Raw genomic sequence first — 19,640 nt, 5'->3', positions numbered from 1 at the left:
GCTACTTCGAGCAGAGAGATTTAGAACTATTTTGTAATATGTTTTGCTGTGTTAAAATATATGCTAGGAATATCAGAAAAAAAAGCTAATGAAATGCTTGAAAAATGGCACTCTAATACATTATAAATAAAAAAAGTGGTAACAAGGAATGGAAGAAAATCAGAAGAGCTTACTCAGACTTGCCCAATTAACCAAGTTGTTCCTGAATTTTTCCAGATTTAAGAAAATCAAACCTGCATTGTAGTTGCATATGGTTTTACCTAAGTTGAGCAAATATTAATAATAAAAAAATCACCCTCCTTCAGAATCTGCATCTCAGTTTTGTTGTTATAGTTTAAAATGAAAGAGAAATCAACACTCCAGAAGAATCTATATAAAACCAGGGAATATAACTGACTTAATACAGTCCATCACCGACTCATATTTCTGTAGATTAGTGTAATTAAGAATCAATGATAATTAAAATCTATTCCATTTAAGTTGTAATTAGGTGGAAGATAGCAGCACATTCTTTCAGGTAACATTCTTAGTCAGGCCAATGAAAGACTCATTAGTATTGAAGAAGTTCTTCAGTCAGGAAAACATAGCTGTCTGTTACAAAGTCAGTTTGGTTATGCTCCAGAAAAATGTGTAAATGAATAAAACTGTAGCCCGGAAGACTGGAGAGAGCTCTGAAAGCCAGGAGAAAATGGAAAAAAATAAGGCACAGGAGAAGAAAGAGGAACAAGGACAAAGCAGTCACAGAGAACAACCTGGGTTTCTTTGCAAATAATGTCTTTGCAGTCAGACAAGGTGTGTTTTAATAGAGTCATACATATTTAAGTGTGAGTAATACAGACCGAAGAACTGTTCCCTGGAAAACAGCAGTTACGAAGTTAGAGCCATCGTGAACAAAACAGAACATAAGCCACCCCCAATTTCATGTTCCAGCAAAAAGAGGTGATTTTATACATGCCATTGACTAAGAGAGTACTGATACACCGCGTGCCAAGGTCTGGCATACACATTTTAAATACACCACTCTAAAAAACTGAGAGCTTGCAGGGGAGAGCTACTAAGATTTAGAGTTTAATCTCCTTAAGCCTATGAAAAAGGCCAAGCAGCAACTGGAATTTCCCTCTTCATGAGGAGAAAATAATAAGTACTAACAGGGTTGTTTATTCTAGGGAATAAAAGCAGAACAACCAAATGCCAGAGGCTTCTGTGAGACGCAGTCAAATTTAGAAATAAGGTAGAACACAAGGTGTGACATACTGGAAGTCAGACTAGAAAGACCAGACAATTTAAACTCTCATTTTGCATCTTAAGTTACAGCAATTTATTAAATTAATCAATAAATAAATGTCAAGGCAGGCAACCGCAGCAGAATGAGATCAAAAGATGCAAGGCATACTGAACCAGCGAACAAGGCTGTGTGCGTTAAGAACAGAGTTCGTTGTCTGCTTCTGACTCGAGCAAATAATGAAAAAGGTCATACTTGGCCACTTTAAAGTAGACCTGAAGGCACAGCTAATAGACATCTGTTCCATTTTCATGGGAAAGCAGAGCTGGATACAGACACAGACAAGGATCTTGCAAGTACACTGACAGCCAGGGCAAGGCAGAAAAAGCAGAATTTCTAGAATCAACACACTTTGTGAACCTGCTCTTACAATTTCAGGGTATGGGGATAGGGCTAAAGAGCTTCACTGACACTCTTTTTCATAAAAGAAGGGGTCACATACTGGCCACAAGTCACATAACACTTAGATCTGTTTCTACCAAGCTGCCTCTTTACTGGTCAATCTGCACTGTATATTTCTGCTTCTTTAGGAACATAACTTTGTACTTGTTCTTACTGTACCGCATCCTAATATTTCAGTGCTCCATTTCATCAAGATCCATTCTAATCCCGCTCCCATGGTGCTTAAAGCCTCTCCCAGCTTTAAGCATCTGCAATTTTTATAAGCATCATCCATATTTCATAAGCCAAGTCAGTAATGAAAATATTTAATAATACTGGACCCAGAACAAATCTAAGTCGATTCTACTTCATGCAGCCTTCCAGGTTGGCAGTAAACAACTGATAACTACTTTCTATTATGATATTCCAAATTATTTTGCACATAATTTGTAGTAGTTTCAGGATCGTTTTCTCACAAGGATTTTTGGGGGGACACTACATGTTTGGAATACTAACTAACATAAGTAAGTTTTTACAGTAATAGTTGTATTAAGACAGAATTCAAAGATTTGAAATTCTTATGGCCATTTTTTCATTAAAGGATATTCATGCTAAATATATTAAAAATAAATCCTACTGAGTATTTAATGTCCCAAAGAATCCAGAGCTTTACCTACACATGCATTTTGCTTTGTAGAAAACAATAAAAAATGTAAGTTTGTAGGAAACCTTACTCTAATGACTGAGAAAGGATAAATTATTTTATTATAGAATATAAATAGAATTGTACTCGCTCAAAGGAAAGAAGATAAAGCCACACCCTAAGTCATCCGTAACAATCATCTACTACTTGCTCAGCCTGAAAATTCTTGTTCCCAATTAGTAAGGATGTCCAGTCCCCAGAAGGTGGAGCTAGATAGCAAATCTAAGACAGGGATTGACTTGTTTCTTGAGAGCAGAATATTTATGAATGGACCGGTATAGTCTCACGCTTAACCTTTTATTATAAGGCAAGTTTTGTGTGTGAAGATCAAAATAAGAGGTGTATCACAGACTGAGGTCTCAGTAAAGACAACTCTAGAAAAAAATCGATACAGATGCTCAATCTTTGGTCTGTTAAAATTGCCACGTTACCTATTATGCAGGATATCCTGTTGCAAATACTCCAGCAAGAATATAAATCGTAGTCATTCATCAACAATGCACAAAGCTCCAGATATCCCTCAGAAGCACCTACTTATAGCAAATACTGCAGCTTTTAAGTTGCTCCTTGAAACTGAGAAGCACTGTGAAACTGAAGCTTATGAAACATAAAAAAAGCATTGTATGTTGAAGCTTGCAAGTAAATTCAGTAGAATTTGGAAAATAAAATTGTCTTGTATGCAAGGGCTAAATATGGAATATTAATAAAATTCATAAGGAGATATTATTTGTAAAGGGACCTTTAAAATACTGGTCTAAATTCAGGTTGACATTATCCTGATCAAACTCGCCACAACATTGTTGATATGTGAGGATACTGCTTGGTTACACGTCAATGCTTACATGTCTAAAAGAGTGGAGAGAGGTGCAAGATGCCCTACAAGTCCCCCTTCATGAGAAACCTGGCAGCCAGCTCAGAATCAGTTGTAAACAAGATGCGGGGGGCCAACCACAGCTCAGGATCTCTACTCCCACAGAGACTGACGACAGCTTTGTAGAATCTTCGTAGAGTCCCTACAACTCCCTTTGTAGAGAAGGGAATAGTACAAATTATTGCTTGTGTGTTTAACACATTCAAGGACTTAAACACATGTTGACACTTGAGGTGTCAAATTGAAGTTAAAATTGCATGATTTGCATCCTCAGCACAGTGGAAATACTTTGGAAAATACTGAAGAATTAAATGAATGAGTAAACATATCAAAAAAGACATTAGGAGCAAGAAAAGAAGCAACAAGGAGACTACAGCATGTCTGTCAGGTCACTACAATTATAAAGGCAGCCTGTCCTGTTTGGAATATTTAGCATTCAAGCAAGAGTGAAAGCCTACAGATGAAGCAAGGAAACTCAATTAAAAAAATGTGCTAATCAGCTGTTGGAAAGGAAACTAAAACAAGGCATAAAAGCCAAACATATTAACATGGAAAATGGAAGGATGAAATTAAAGGTAGTAGTATCATCACTATGTAGTTAGTGTAAGATTAAAACAGGAGTATGTGCAGCAAAGCACTGAGTAAATAACCTCACTTCCATTGTTGACAGAGAGTTGTGGAAGTTCATTTAATGATGGGATTTGCCCTTTGGCTGCTGGAAAAAGCTCTTCAGTCCTATGTTCTCTTCATCAACATGCCTGCACAGGCAAATGACCTGCTTCGCACCTAACTAGTCATTTCTACATGCTAATATTCAAGTTTCAATATGTCAAACTGCATGTTAAATTTGATAAAGTTTGGCACAAAAGCAAGCTCCTGCTCTTTTCAAAGTCAGGCCCATTGAAGTGCTTATTAGAATGTGCTGGTAATCAAACAGAAGCTCTAAAGCTTTGGAATAGCACTCCTATCTCCTTTTGCCCTGGTAACAGAGAAAAATGTCAATTCTGTCACTGCTGTCTGCATCATCTAAAAATCAGTGGAAAGCATTGATAGGTTCAAGTCATCTCAATAAATACATGGTATTAAGTTAAAAAGTAAACATGGAATTAAAAGCAGAAGAAAGCATAATGTCATACTCTTAAAGGAACAGAAGGCCCTGCAGACGGTCAGTGATAAATGTAACAGCAGCTACCCACGACTTAACTTTTCACTGCAGCTAACCACTTATTCCCTTATACCTGAACACACAGGCAATTCATGATACGATCAAAATAATAAAACTCAAACAACGTAAATGAGTTGTCTTGATATCACAAATCTAACATTAGACAAACTCTCTCTTACAAAGAAAAGGCAAGCAAAACAAACCAAGCAACACAAAAGAGCAGTAAACCCCTCAAAACCAGCATGAAATAATTAACCCACAGAGTCTGAATTTATTTACCTAGGATAGGAATATTCTTCTGAATTTGTTTGTTTGTTTTTTAAGAAAAGTTAAAAACAGACTTCATAGAGTTCGTGTATTCAACTGTACACCGTAAAAAGGTCAGCCTTGTACTTCTTCCCCTTGCTACTCAGCTCTAGGAGCTCAGTTTAACTCTGGTATGAGGGCTAAGCTCTTTGAGAAAGAATGAGGTTGTATGCTCATAATTCTGCAGCATTTCTCACAGGAACACCAAAAAACCTGCGTAAGTCTCCCTGGTATTTCTGCAGTTCACGTAACAGCAGTTTACTTTGCGCAGTTTGGGTGTCCAGGAGAACAATTTTGAATTCATCAAGGTTTATTATTCCATTGTAATCATCTGAGATTTTCTACACTGTCATATAGATTAATAGTGAAAATGGAAACCATCTAATCATACATATATAAAGTGTCTCAGCAGCTTTAGTCACAACAAAAACTAAAAAAGAAGGTGATGGCAATAACAGACATAAGCCTGCAGAAATCTAATATACTCCAAACATAGCAGTATTGCATAAACCTCACTCTAGAAGTGTTGTGCAACTAAATAATCTGATATCTTGTTTAAAAAAGTTTGTTGATTCAGTTAAATAGTCTTTCCTTCCCTTACACATTTTTAAGCTTCCATCAATAACTAAACTACTTGGAGAAAGTACTGCTGAAGGGGTTGTTTCACATGCTGAGCTACATATAGCCCAGTTAAGAACCCTATCAAAAAAAGAAGGATAGAACAAAAGTGAAAGGGGCGGGGGGGGAAAAGTGCAGAAATAGAGTTGATGTGAAGACACACTTAAGAGAATGGGAGAAAAAATGTCAGGAAAAGGAAGGGAAGAGAAAGTTTTTTAGAAGCATTTTGTTTCCTTAAAAGAATAATGCTTGCCACTCAAGCAAACACAGACCAAGGGAGAATTTTTCATCTTCCTGACTAAATGATCACTCACAGTAAAAGCTCTTCTTCTGATAATGCAAACAAAAGCAGAATACAGTTTTATTTCTCATTTATACCAGCATTGCATGGGGAGGGATGCACTGAAAGGATGTAGTGCCAATCCCTAGGGCACTGAAAAACAGAGCAGTTTAATCTAGACTTATGATGCCCCGTCAGGTATCAGATTCCTCAAGAAAAATTAACCCATATATGCCTATAGCAATGTGGATATGAACAGACGTTCTCCTTCATTCTAGCTAGGAAATATGGCACCAGGTGCTTTTTGCTACCTGTGCTGAAGGTTACCTTTGGCCAATTCATCTGCCCATAAACATAGTTTATGATTCCATCATTTACTTAAGGCAGAATCCAGGCACAACCACACTGCCAACTTAAATTGTTTGAGATAATGTGGTGGATTTTGCATGTAGCAAATTAGGGAGTACTCACACAGAGCCAGCGGAGGAATGGCTGGGTGATAGTTCTGATGTTGTGGTACAAGGAGCAGATGGGAACAACTGCCTCTTTTAGCAGCACAGCTAAAGATGGAGATCTGTCAGGGGCTGTGTAAACATAAGAGCAAACTACTGTGTTTCACTGGCACCTCTAATGCTGCAGGACAGGCTTTCACATTCTGACTCCCACGGAAAATGAAAAGGCAAAATAAGAATTTAATGTTGTTAAGTAGTTCTTCAAGGCAAATTGGCCTAGAGTTACAAGAATACACACACACCCTTTTCAAATCCATCTACTCTTCCTGATTTATCCTGCACAGAAGTCATAATCCTGCAACTGATGAAACCATAGCATGTTACCTTGGTAACTGATAACTCAAATTCAGTCTTAAGAATACACTCAAAGGTCAGACTGCCTGAAAAGTTAGGCTACGGAGGGTATAATTCATGTTGAAAGGTAAGTACAAGAAAAAAGTGCTACTGATATTTCTGATTACAAAGATTCTGTAACAATAAATATAACCATGTTGGGAAAAGAAGAATAAGATCACATGATATCAACACAGATTGCAAATATAAACCTATCTTAGGAATGTCTGAATATATGTTATGGCAACATCTATAGTTACAGGGATATGCTATTGCATCAAATTATTGTCATAACATTTTCTGTCATTTAAAATGAGCATGCATGCATGCATTGACATCTTTTTCATTGTTATATTCTAGAAAAAAAGATTAGTATTAAACCCGTCAGGTTTACTAATATAAGCATACGTTTCATCCCATACTTTACAGCATACTTTTCAATGTTTAGGTCAAAACCCTGGGTATTCCCCATTTTTCTTACAAACAGCAGCACAACTTTCCTTAGGGTCAACTCCAGCACTTGAGGCAGTTTCAGACTCAGAAATCCATCTGTGCCCATACATTTGCAGTGTTAATGAAATACATTATGCTCAAATTATGGTATAATATATAATCGCAAGGTAAGGCAAAATTTTCACGTACATAATGCTTGTGAAATGTATGTAGCATAAAATTCTGTAATTTTAGAAATTTCTTTAGGAAAGAGTTATGAACTCACACAGGCGAGCTTTAAATATAAAATGGAGTAGAATTAAGGCAGAATTATAACCCTAAACTTAGAATCTCAGCCCCTATGTAGATGTTTCACCATGAGTCCTCGGGGCTTCATGCCAAACTTCAGAGAGGGAGATGCAGAGAAAAACAAACATATAAACCCACACTCTCATAGAGAAGTCAAGCATGAAAAATTCCAGCCCCAAAGACAATAGTTTTGAAAACCATTAGGCAACCAACTTTGGCACACACCTGGATGGTTCTTCAGAAAGTTCCATCTTGTAATCTAGTCCTATAAATAAAACTTATTTTAAAACATCTCCATTTCTACATGACCTTGATAGTCCTATAAGCTGTCAAAGGCACTGCACAACACCCTCATGAAAACATCATTAGGAAAGACGTCTTCGTCAAAAAGCAGAACATGAAAACAAAGTGATCTGCCCCACAAATCTCCTGCAGTGTCCATGTGATGGGGTGTTACCAAACACCCAGCACAACTCAGCAGAAGCACTGATTCTGCTCTCACAGAAGGGCACTTGTACTGGTTCAAGAGAAATAGAGAAGGCCATGAAATGAGGGGAAAAAGAAAAGAATTTATTCCAGTGCCATAACTTCTCGGTATTTTTTTGTCCTTGGCCTGTCAGCTCCAAAAGACAACTCCTCAGCTGAATAAATCACATCTATAATTTTATAACCATTACAATTACTATTATTGCTTAGCAAGAGGTACTTTTCATTCTATTTGATGACTATTATAGCACACAAAAGGAAGTAACTTCTAAGGTTTTTTGGCTTTGTAGGGTGTGAGCCTGAATCAAAGCTAAGAGCACACCTTTTTATAACTAAAATGAAAGACTCAAATGGACTGGTTAAACATATTTCACAGCTTAAACAGACCAACAGAGGACATGGTCAGGGGGCTGAAGAGAGTGAAGGAAAAATCTGTAAACATTCATGTCGCTAAGCATGTCAGAAAGCATCCAAAAAGAATTATCCTAAATCATGAGGTTTTTTAAGACTGGGGGGGGAGGTGGAAATCTGAAGTTTTTTTCCATAACTATGGAATACAGATAAACCCCAGTACATGCATAGCTATATATACACACACACAAATGCACTGCAGTAACTTCAGGGAAGTCTGGGTGAAAGTGTACTACTGCTTTAGCTGCAAAACATTTCTAATAGACATACTCGCTTTCTGCTAACAATAGCAGAAAAGCTTGTTAGCACCAGGAGAAGGGAAGGGAGTTAGACACAAGAATAAATATTCAATTCTGTTCTTTTAATCAAAATCAGTATGCTTGGGTTCACTTTCCAGAGGTTCTTTCAAGTTGACAACTAAACCTACCCCACTGTTGAGTATTTGTACCTTCTTATCTGAAAAAGGTCAGAAAAATGTAGAAAGCTAACTGTGTTGATACTTAGCACCTGCAAGCCTTCACTAGAGAACGAAGATGGTATCATCTATCTAACATTGCAGGAATACTGGCCTGGTAGACAGAAATTCAGAGAAGCAAACAGATGAGAAATACTGTGGTCTCTGGACTATTCATACAAAACCAAGTCCAACATGTTTGGCACTGAAAGCAAGAATTCCAGGATGGCAGCAAAAATCTCTCATGCTGGTAAAAATATTGACCTTGCAGCTGCATTAAAAATCAGTACTACAACCAAAATCTGTTGCACGAAGCTCATCAGTTTCTACAGTTTCAACTACACAGATGATATACAGATTAAAAAATAGTATTAATTCTTGTTACGTAAGAAAGAAATTAGAAATTAGTTTTAATAACTTTACAGTCCTTGATATTACATCTGAGGGGGGTGGGGGAAGAACATATAAAGGAAAATATAGGATAAAATACACAATTTTTTAAAAAAAAGCCAAAATTATACAAAGCTCCATAAAATAAAGTGGTTGTGGCATTTTTTGTAGGTTTTATGGGTTTTTTGGTTGGTTGTTTTAACTGAAGAGTGGCACAAGGGCTGGTTCTGATTTCCTTGTATTTGGACTGCTGCCATTATCACTAGGGAGCTGTTTCATTTATTGCAACACACTTGCCCATCAGAAAGTCTTCTCAGACTTACGAAGCAGATCTAATCTAAGCTTAGAGAAAGCAACAAGGAATGCAGCCATAGGAAATCAGAAGATTTGGTGATAAGGACCTGCTGTGGACAAAGTCCTACTCACATCATCTCATGGAATCACTCTGCTTAGCTGTCAGTATTAACACAGACTGACAACTGTATTCAGGGAAGAATGAATTTTAGCAAGTCAGAAGACAAAAATCAGTGTACCACTTCAGAAAAGTGGAAGGGTTTACAGAAGAATGACACTGAAACAGAATGTTCACCTTTTCTTACAAGTTTCCTATGGGGTAAGATACACTCCATTATTTTTTTTCCCTTAAAATGATATATTCTAGTAAAATCTAAAATAAATTAAACTACATCAGCTTTCAAAGAAAAACACTGTGGTTTCAAAAGGTTTTCATTGTAGCACAAAAAACTGAGCACTGCAAGCAGTTTGAGCAGACAATGGAGCTGTAATTTGATAAATAGCCTTCCATCATACAAGGCTACAGCTGTGCAAAACCTTGCTATCAGAACCCTCATCAAAGATGCTATTGATGCTTCTCTGTATTGTTTTTGTGTAACTTTTCAATTTTTAGTCTAGTCAATGATTTAAAAATAATAATAAAAAAAGGATTGCTTACCACCTGCATGTAACACCTTGCAATCTGCTGCTGAAGGGTCATTTTCACCCTCTTTAACGTTGCTGATGTCTTTTTCGAGGAGTCTGTCCACCATGGCAATAACGCAGTTTAAACTCTTTCCCACATTGGCCCAAACCCTGTCCTGAAAAGAGCATCATTATCACTGCACATTACTGAATAAGAAAAAAAAGAGACAATACTAACTCCTTATTAAACACCTTACCATAAAGTGGAGACAGAGGCATGCAAATTACTAGAAATATTAAGCGTCAGCATATTACTATTTTTCTCATTCTTCACCTGCTACCAACATAAGCCTTTTTCATAGAGTTTTTTCTTGCAGTGTAAATGAGTGAACTGAAACCGTTTGGGGTTTTTTAGACACTGGACAACACATATGATTCAAATTCTACATGAAAATGCATGCAAAGTTTCAGATACAATCACAAGAAACTGAGCAGTTAGTCTATTTGAAATAATACAGCAAAAATGTAGATCTTCAAAGCCTTGCCAAATCAAATCTTGTGTGCAACTGCCAGTTTTGCCATAGTACTTGACAATCTATTTTTGATAATTTAACATACCCTCTATTTTATCACATCAGTTATTCTGATCAGGCAAATGTAAAAATCAGACTGGAATTAGAAACTTGCTGTCATGACATGTTTACTAGGTAATCTCTTGTTTCGTTCTTCACCTTTCACACAAACTACAACCATCACACTTAACTGTGTTTATAATAAATATGAGAATTACAATAGATTGACAGAAGAAATTCTGCACAAGCCCAGGACAAAAGAGATAATGTGGAGTGAAAGAGCGAGCTGTTATGGAACACAGATACAGAAAAAGTCCTTCAGGTGCTGGATGCTGCAGAAATTGAAGGTCTTGCACCTACTTTTGTGGGGCTGAGTAAGAAAAAGCAAAAAAACCCAAGCTGTACAAGAAATGAAGCTGTGCAAAAGGCTAGCAATCAGACTAAACCCAAAACACAACAAAGGCACAACACCCCCCCCCCCATGTGTATGTTTCAATGTTGAGTCATTCTGAAACTGATGCAGAGCAACCAGTTCGCTTGAGCATTAAACATGGGAAGATAATATCACTGCTTTTCTTCCTACTTTATGACATAATAGCCAGAAGCATTATGTAAACATCAGGCCTTGAGGTTTAAGAATGGAGTTGCAAAAGACAACAAGAGAGAAGGTTAAAGAAAACTGAAAACTCAGAGAAATACCACTGCTCCATGGAAATGGTAACACCTGGGAGTTGGGTGAAGGCAAAGTCAGAACTACTCTCAAGGCAAACATTTAATCTAAGGTTTATCTTTAATCACATGCCACACTTCTTAGGCCATTATCCTGACTAAGGGATCTGATCTTTCCCCGTTCCCTCCACTTGAGAGCACACCCTGAGACAAGCAGGCATCCTGCCCTGAGGGACATGACACAGGCCTGCAGACAGAAGCGTGTACTTGCAGAATCTGTACAGCAACACAGATCCTCTCCTCCAGCTCCCCAAACTTGATTCCTGGAAAGTTCTTGTAGGGCTGCCTTAAGGACAAGTGAGCATCTAGTGTTGTAGCTGGATGTAGAAACTATGGTTTGATCCTGTCCCTTCATAAACCCATGACTTCCCCACACTATGAAAAAGGTATTGATTTAAAAGAGGCAAGAAGCTGGTCACTCTCATGAAGAACTGCATTTAATTCACAGATTGTTTAAGTACTGCATGTACAATGTAACAAGTGGAAATATCTGCACGGGTATGCACAAAACAAACCATTAGACACATGACTATCATTCACATGCATAAATACAATTTAAAGCCAAAGACAGAGGAGAGATATAGATGCCTTTAAAAGTTTCATCCTGTATGTACCTCAAGCATTCCTGAAAAACATCTAGAATGTGGGTGAAATGATTGATTTCCACCACCCACAAGTACTATTTTGGGAAGGATTCTATGAAGAGCAATGAAATACTGCAAACAGCAGAAATTCTGGCCCCAGGTAGCTGCAAGTTTTACTAGAGAGTAGCAGGGAACTTCAGGTTTTCTAGTCACTGAAGTTGCTGAGGTATATGAACTCAAGTTGCTTAGCGTGGCTTCAGCAACGTAATTTCCCTTGCCTCCCTCTGCTGGGGGAGTTTAATCCCAACACAAAGAGTGTTAAGCTCTTAATGAGCATCTGGAGTTATTGCACAAGCAACACAAATACGAGTCTTTGTTTCATTTTGGAAAGAACACTTTTCTCTCTTCAAACCAACTATTAACCCAGCATTGAGATGATGTCTATACAATATTCACACAAACATTCCCCGAGGGTTTAGAAGCAAATTCATAAACATCTGTTGCCAGAAAGCTCACTCTTATTATCATATAGCTGGCTTTTTTACATATGGGCAAGTGAGAGGGAGCCAGCTCTTTTTCTCCACATAGAAGGTTCCTGGGATTAGAAGCCATCATAGGAGGACAGAAAAAGTAGACGTGTCTATCGTTAATTGTGACTTTATTCTGTCTGAACCAAAGATGCCCACATTTTTCCAAGAGAGCTGCTGAAATTCTGCAGTTTGTTAAGAATGATTCTTGAGTAAAAAAGCAGTTTCCAATCAACGAAAATCAAGTGACTCCATATTATTCTCTGTGATAAAATATCCATCCAGTTCACACTCTTTGCCATCCTTACTACTCCCATAACGTTTTCCTGTAGCCTAGCACACTTTCCACGCGCCTTTCACCTTCCCAAGTGGTCTATTTTCAATTTGCTTAAGAACTACCTCACAAATGTTCATTTTGCTGCATGTGCCAGGTTAAAGGACAAAATCAACCACAGCCTCTCAAGTAAGCAGTCCTATAAGGCCTCTGTGTGAGCTGAGGGATCAGAAGAAAATGTCTTATTTCTTGGTATGCTGAAGTACTAAGACCTTAGATTCCCAAGCAGGATGCTTCTCCCCTGACACCAGTTTTCCCACCAGTTGCTTTGGAGCTAACTGGATGGTAAGTTTACGACTGTGGTGTGAAAGAACAAGAGAAACAAGGTCTCTGGCTCCCTCTCGTTACTGCTTCTTTAAGCTCAAAAGTCAAACACATGACAGGGAATGTGGAAATCTGTAACAGGGCTTGACCCTCTTGGGACAAGGCAACAACATATTGACATCATCTACTTCTTCCAACTTTCAGGAGCCATTTAGGATGTTAAGAAGTCCCAGCACATGTGGCTAGGTGTTACTAGTTAGAAATGGCCATAGTTGCTCTTCTCTTGCCACCTCTGCTGTAGCACTGGCACACGTGCATGCATACTTATAGTGATCTCCATGAAGAGCTAGGCCTTGCCATCACAGAAGGATGGACGCTTTTCTTAGGACATTCTGCAAAAGAATTCTATTTCATCCACCCAATTAAAAAAAAAAGTAATTAATTTCCATTTGCTCTGTAAGTATTGTTCAAGGGCAATTCAACTCCCTCATTTCACCGAACAGGAGTAGAAACTGTTTTCCTGTCATTGCACCTGACTGGATGTCTTCCTCCTAAGCACTGCGGGTCAGTGGAGTCCCAGAGGCTGTTTTTCTGTTTTTAAAGGATTCTCAGGCTTTCTAAATTCACTACAGAGCTCCTTAGACATCTCTTTTCCCTCTACATACACCACTGCAGTTGCATGCTTTAGTTGTGCCAAGTATGAGAGAGCAACTGCATTCCCCAGTGCTATGAAGATACCGTGTCCTGCCTCCTTCATATGGGTTGATAGCCCCATATTGCCTTAAGGTCTTTTTGAGGTATGCTTATAAATAAAGCAAATATCTTAACTAATGTGCATGACTAACACCCTTTTTTGATGTGACAGTGCTTTGGAGTAGAATGTATTGCACACAGGTCAGTATTCAAGATGCCTGTCTGAGTACCACGTCAGTATTTGTACATTACTTGTTGGAAATGCCATTTTGCCTGTTCTTTGTAGCTCCAACCATGGCGAGCAGCCAGTCAGAAATGAGAGCAGAAATAGCTCCACATGGCAACGTGCCTAACTTTTCTTGTGCTATACAGGACAACATGCTTTGTTCCCTCCTGCAGGGAGGTTCTAGGATAGTGGAATCAGCTGGCTAAGGAAGAGACTATCTACCCAGAGGCAATCTAAAACTCTCAAGTTAATTGTTTTTCCTTCAACAGCAATGCTTTGTACTGATGTAAACAGCTGAAACCATACTGCTGTCAGTTACCCTGGGATGAGTATTTGTACTTGGCATCAAGGAGAGGTACAACAAAGTATTGCTATGAAGAAATCGGCTTTTTGGAAAACACTCGTCACTCAGTGAAAGGGTACCCTGCACAGTTAAGCAAATGGGAATTATTCCTTAGATACAACTTTGGATGCCAGAGAAGTGAGTGGATCTCACCTAGTTTTTGAACGCTGCCTTGTATTCGTTTTCATGATGGTTGTAAGGTAATGCAGTCATTGGAAGTGGATGGAACAGGGTCAGCTTAAAGAGTTCTTGATGTCACTGATTAGATTTCAGGCAAAATTAAAATTGAAATTCCAATTGCAAACTGCAACTCTAGTGCTTGATAATAGTGTGTGTGGAAAACAACAGAGGAGGATATAGTACTGTGCATACAAAGCAATGTATCTTGAAGTTTTTTTCCTTTATAGTTAACTTTCAGAGTAGATGAAGCATTTTTTCAAATTTTAAACTCATTTATTCTTTCTCTTTTCATCATGCTAATGACAATTTGATCATTAAAACTCATATTATTCATTACCACCATTGACAGAAAGAACTGAAAAATAATGGAAGCGTGATCTTTCATATGAGAAAAAAACAAATTTTCTCTAAGATTTATACTGTCTCAAGTTTGACAGTGACTCTGACTCAGTTTAACTCAGAAAATACTTAGATACACTTAACTTTGATCAAGCAGGTAATCTTATTAATTCAGCAGAAAAAATATTTACACTTTAAACTAATATGCTTATATGTTTTAATAGATGAGGACCAAGTACCTGGCAGAAATATTTTTTTTAAAAAAAATTGATAATGAAACACAGTGAAGTTAGTTTCTCTGCAGAAAAGCTCAATTAAAGTACTAAATTAAAATACAACTTGCACAAAAATGCCATTTTTCCAATGCAAAATTTCTGCCTTTTATTAAATCTATGGTGGTATTTATTTTTCTGACTGTTTCAACAGCTGGAAACAAACATTTTGGCTTTGATTTCAAGGAAAGATGAACCATTCTAGCCCCTCAGGTTGTTGAGAAAACACGAAAAAGTGAATTCAAGCCTCTAAAACCAGATGACATAAAAGAATGAGTTAGTTATTGTTTAAATCTAATGACTACTTAATGCATGGGGGGTTGGAAATATTTCTCTTTTCTCTAGAAGAAATATATTTATCTTCCATTATTTGTGGTATGGATAGAAATTACAGTTCAGGTGTAAGTACTGTAGTGCACAAGTAATTAATTATATAGAAAAGAGATTCATATGCTTGCATTCTTTACATTTATGAGAATGCAGTGATGAACTGAAAGTATGAGCCTGAACCAAGTAAAAATAGCTTAAGTTCAGGGTGTATGTAAAAAAGAAGCAGATCCATCAAACACATCCATCAAAATAATTTACAAAATTTCAGCCATATACATAATATAAATCTTTGAAAGATATGCTACGAATCTAAAAGCCATGTTTAATTCTTTTACACAGTCTCAGACATCCTCTAAGAACAGTCTTAAGGGAAAAGAGCTCTGTTTTGCTAAGGGCTAATTCATGTGTATTTTAAACCATTTATGTTCAGCCTTGGGGGGTGGGGGGAAAGAATTTTCCTTCCTAATAGCACATGTTGTTCCAGTATTCTTAAATCTGCCTAACTTGCAAAAGGAACTAAAGAGCAAAGAAAGGCTATTTTCCTCTCTGGGCAAGAAATACTCCTCATCCTCACTGCTACATGTACAACCAAGCAGCCACTCAGAAGCACACCGTACTTACAAAAATCCTTTCAAGTTCATTTCAAAACATATAATGCATCTGAAAAATATTATTTCACGGTTTTGCTCCCCTCTTGCCACACCCCCTCCCCACTCCCTGCCACCCCCGCCCCACCCCCCATAAGAAATGACCGGGACATTTAAGGCTTTTATTTGTTTATGCTGATTTGTAAGGTTAAGGATTGAATACCAACCAAGAGTGTCTGACTACTTACCCACTCCTCCTCATCATACTCGGAATGATGGGGTATAGAGTCCTGTCTTTTAATCTGAGAAGGATGACCCTGATGCTGCGAATCACCCTCCTCTTCTGCACTGTTTCTAGGCACAGCTGGTTTCTTGAGGACACAGCCAGGCCGGGCTGTGTATAGTGCTAAAAGGGCACTTCTGACCAGCTGATCCTTAAATGCATGCACAAATAACTCTGTCTAGAAAAAAAACCCAATGAATGAAAAGGTTAGACCAAAGAATGCAATACTGCAACACAGCTATAACACCGAACTGCCCTTAGGCAGAGCGGTTATTTGTTTCAGGCTGGCCTGAGAGGCAGAAAACAAAGCAGACCAACAAACAATGAGGAACAATTCAAAAGTTTCAGGGACATCATCACATTCTACAAAGCCAGAGTTTGAAGGATTAACACAAAAGTACAGTATCTGTCATAGATATCATCAATTTTTTCACACAATCCTATTCTATTTGAGTTCCAAATTTTGCCTGCAGAGATGAGCCTCTACAAGAACAAGTTCCAAGACTAACCAACCACTGCTCAATAATTTCCAAGTAAGTGTCAGATAAAATGTGATTAACAAATTTAAGGATCTTCTTAAAACCAGACCATTCTACACTGCTGAGATTGCAGTAGCGGCAAATGCAGGGTTTCCAGAGATAAATGTTCGTACCTGTAGGTATCAACCCAGAAATCAAGGCAGGTGATGACAACCAATTTCTACATTTATTTTACTCATTTTTAAAGAAAGGAAACCTTGAAGTAGTTTTTCCGGGCTCTCTGAAGATGTTATTCAATCACTGTATCATTTTTCTAAATCCTTCTGGTTGACTGTGACAGCAGGAAGTTTACTGTATTTTTAAAAACCTCCAACCTCCCCTGCATGATTTTTCTCCCTTCCACCCCAACAGGAAAAGGAAAATGCTTTCTGCATATGGTCTTTAGCATCTCTGTACTGTATCTATGCAACAGCACTTGCAGTTGCCGCCATTCTGCCATGCACGCCCATCTGGGGCAGTCACACAACACGTGGCCCTGTCTCCACCATGCCTCTTACTTCGGAGTTGGCTGGCACGACTTACTGAACAGGAGAGGGTGAGCGCAAAGATGTTTCCTTTCACTTCAGGGTGGCAATCAGTAGCAAAGCCACAGTGACAGACAGCTGGGGCGAGTCACATTTTTGAACATTTGACAGGGTTCATCTGTCCAAGCAGGGGGAGCATGCACCCTGACACTATACCACATCTACCACACCTGACCCAGGCTACCAGAGCTCCTCTCCTCAGTCAGAGGCCCTGGTTCACAGATGATGATGAAACAGTTTCACATTTCTCTCACAGCCCAATTACCTGAATTTATTTATTGCAGAGTAGTGGGATTTAGCTGCCTTCCTATTTACCCAAAACATAGTGGATTGTCATGTGCAGATTCAGATGCTGAACTGCCTTTATGCACACAATCTTAATTAAATGGGCATGCGGAAACATATGTAGCTAAGAGTCAGAGCAACCAGCCTGAACAAGCAGTCACACAAAGCTAGGAAATTATAGAAATAAAGGTTGCCCAGCCAAGCTTCATTCAGCCCTTTCATGCTTCTTATGCAAAACCTGGAGGAGAAGAGCAAAAAAAACCCCAAACCAAACAAGTTTCAAGTGTCAGCATCTATCTCCCTGTAAATCTTTCTCAAAGTTTTTCTGCACTTCTTACTTCTGTTCTTAGCCCATCCCTTTTTGCTAGTACTTACTCCCCTTTTGGGCACCTCTACTCCTATGCCAATTTATTTTTCTGGCTTTCCTACCTCAATATGCCCTCAGAAGTTTACTGACATTTAGACCACAATGCTCTAAATAACTGGTGTCTTAAAGCTCCAGCTGCTGGGTTAGGCACATGCCTGAGAAGTTTCTCCTTCTTCCTGTTTTCATGATGTTTAGGACATGGTTGCACATAGAAAGGCTGAAAATTTGCTACAAATAAAACTCCAAAGTCTTAAAAGTAAGAATCTCAGGGATATCTAAGCAAAGTTATGGTTTTTTTAAACCAACATCAGGACTTCCTTCAGAGTTCAGCTGGGATTCTTTAGTGATTAGGCTTGGTGACACTATTCATCTCCCCAGCAATTTCACCAGACCTATTCTGTGTCCTCCTTGCTAACTTGGTGCCTGAGGGAATGGGTGCTTAAACAGCTGCAGTTTTCTTATACATAGCCCTGCAGGTCTGCCTTATGGTTGCCCTGAAACGCATCATAGGACAATTTCACTTTTCTACATTTCTAGCCTTCACATGTTGTGTGCTTAGATAATAGGTACTCTTTGGGGAGTACTGCTATAAAACCTTATCAAACTTCTATAAAGCAGAGGCAAAGTGAGACTTGTGGAGTTGACTTTTCTTGCATGGTAACAACAGAGCTTCTCTTCAAGATGGTTCTACAGTTCGTCGCGGTTTTGCTGAGGGTCTGTACCTCCCCCCCTCAAAGTCTGCTTGAGATCATTTCAGGTCTCTGCACCAGGCATGGTAGACTCAAAAAAGCTTTAAATTTCAGAAAAAAATTAAGTATTGGACACCTTGAAGTAAGGAATGCCCACTATGGCTGTAATGCATATTAGGTAACTAGCTGTTTAAGTAATTTAATCTAATATCAATATTTTATAGGGAAAAATAATTTTAAAAAGCAAACTGGCATGGAAGTGAACCTCCTTTTTTTCATATAAAAACTAAAGTGCTTCCCTAATTAAATTCCATTCAGGGATTCCATTGGTTTAACAACAAACTACATTTTAACTGCATTTTCTTACAGCTCAGTACAGCTAAATTTGCAGAACATCACTATTTATAAAATCATATTGAAATCACGAAATGAGTCTATACAAAGAAATGAAAACTTTGCAAATTCTTTTAGATACTTGACTAAAGAATATTTCTGCAAACAAAGATAGGCATAGCTGGAAAATGAATTTATCAAGCCTTCTGCAAGCTGCAAATGCTGATATACTTGTCGACAGCTAAAGGCTTCCTTAATCAATTAACAGAAAGTGTTGATAAAAGGTTAGTCTCAGGAAAACACTACAGTACACTGCAAATCATCTATGGAGCAGTAAAACCATGCTTAATATGAGAGAATAAGCTCAATTTATGAAGCAGCAGTGGAATTACTTGATTTAATTTTCCACTTTCAATACATGGAGCCAGTCCTTCCATTTCTAAAGTAAATCCTTAACTGTAATTGACATTATTGATAGCTCAGATGTACTCGCTGCTACCTAATGTTTTTAGAAAGATTTATTATATATATATATATATATCTCAGATGTACTCGCTGCTACCTAATGTTTTTAGAAAGAATTATTCTATATATCAAGCTTAACATTATTTTCAAATAAAAAGTGATATGCTTTTTAATAAACTTGAGGGATTTAATCACCAGGCAAATCATTTTTATGATTTCTTCAAACACTGGTTTAATTTCTAAATTTCTATCAAGTTAAAACTATGAGAACATTTTTTTTTTAAATAGAAAGTATACAAAAGGTGCAAGAGCAGAAGCACCTCA

At 37.9% G+C, this 19,640-nt stretch overlaps 1 protein-coding gene across 3 annotated transcripts in view; it reads right to left on the bottom strand.

The window, feature by feature from the left end:
- Window positions 1-19,640, bottom strand: part of INPP4B (inositol polyphosphate-4-phosphatase type II B) — a 213,017-nt gene that overhangs the window by 58,297 nt on the left and 135,080 nt on the right. For all 3 annotated transcript variants that reach the window (XM_056362789.1, XM_056362797.1, XM_056362787.1), the window contains exons 14-15: window positions 16,080-16,292; window positions 9,886-10,027 (exon numbers count right to left, since the gene is read on the bottom strand). In XM_056362789.1, the coding sequence (XP_056218764.1) occupies window positions 9,886-10,027; window positions 16,080-16,292 (355 nt within the window). The remainder of the gene's footprint in view (window positions 1-9,885; window positions 10,028-16,079; window positions 16,293-19,640) is intronic.

The sequence above is a fragment of the Falco biarmicus genome, chromosome 1, assembly GCF_023638135.1.
Source record: "Falco biarmicus isolate bFalBia1 chromosome 1, bFalBia1.pri, whole genome shotgun sequence".
Taxonomy (NCBI): domain Eukaryota; kingdom Metazoa; phylum Chordata; class Aves; order Falconiformes; family Falconidae; genus Falco; species Falco biarmicus.
The sequence above is the reverse complement of the archived record's forward strand: the minus strand, read 5'-3'. Positions and strand labels throughout refer to the sequence as shown.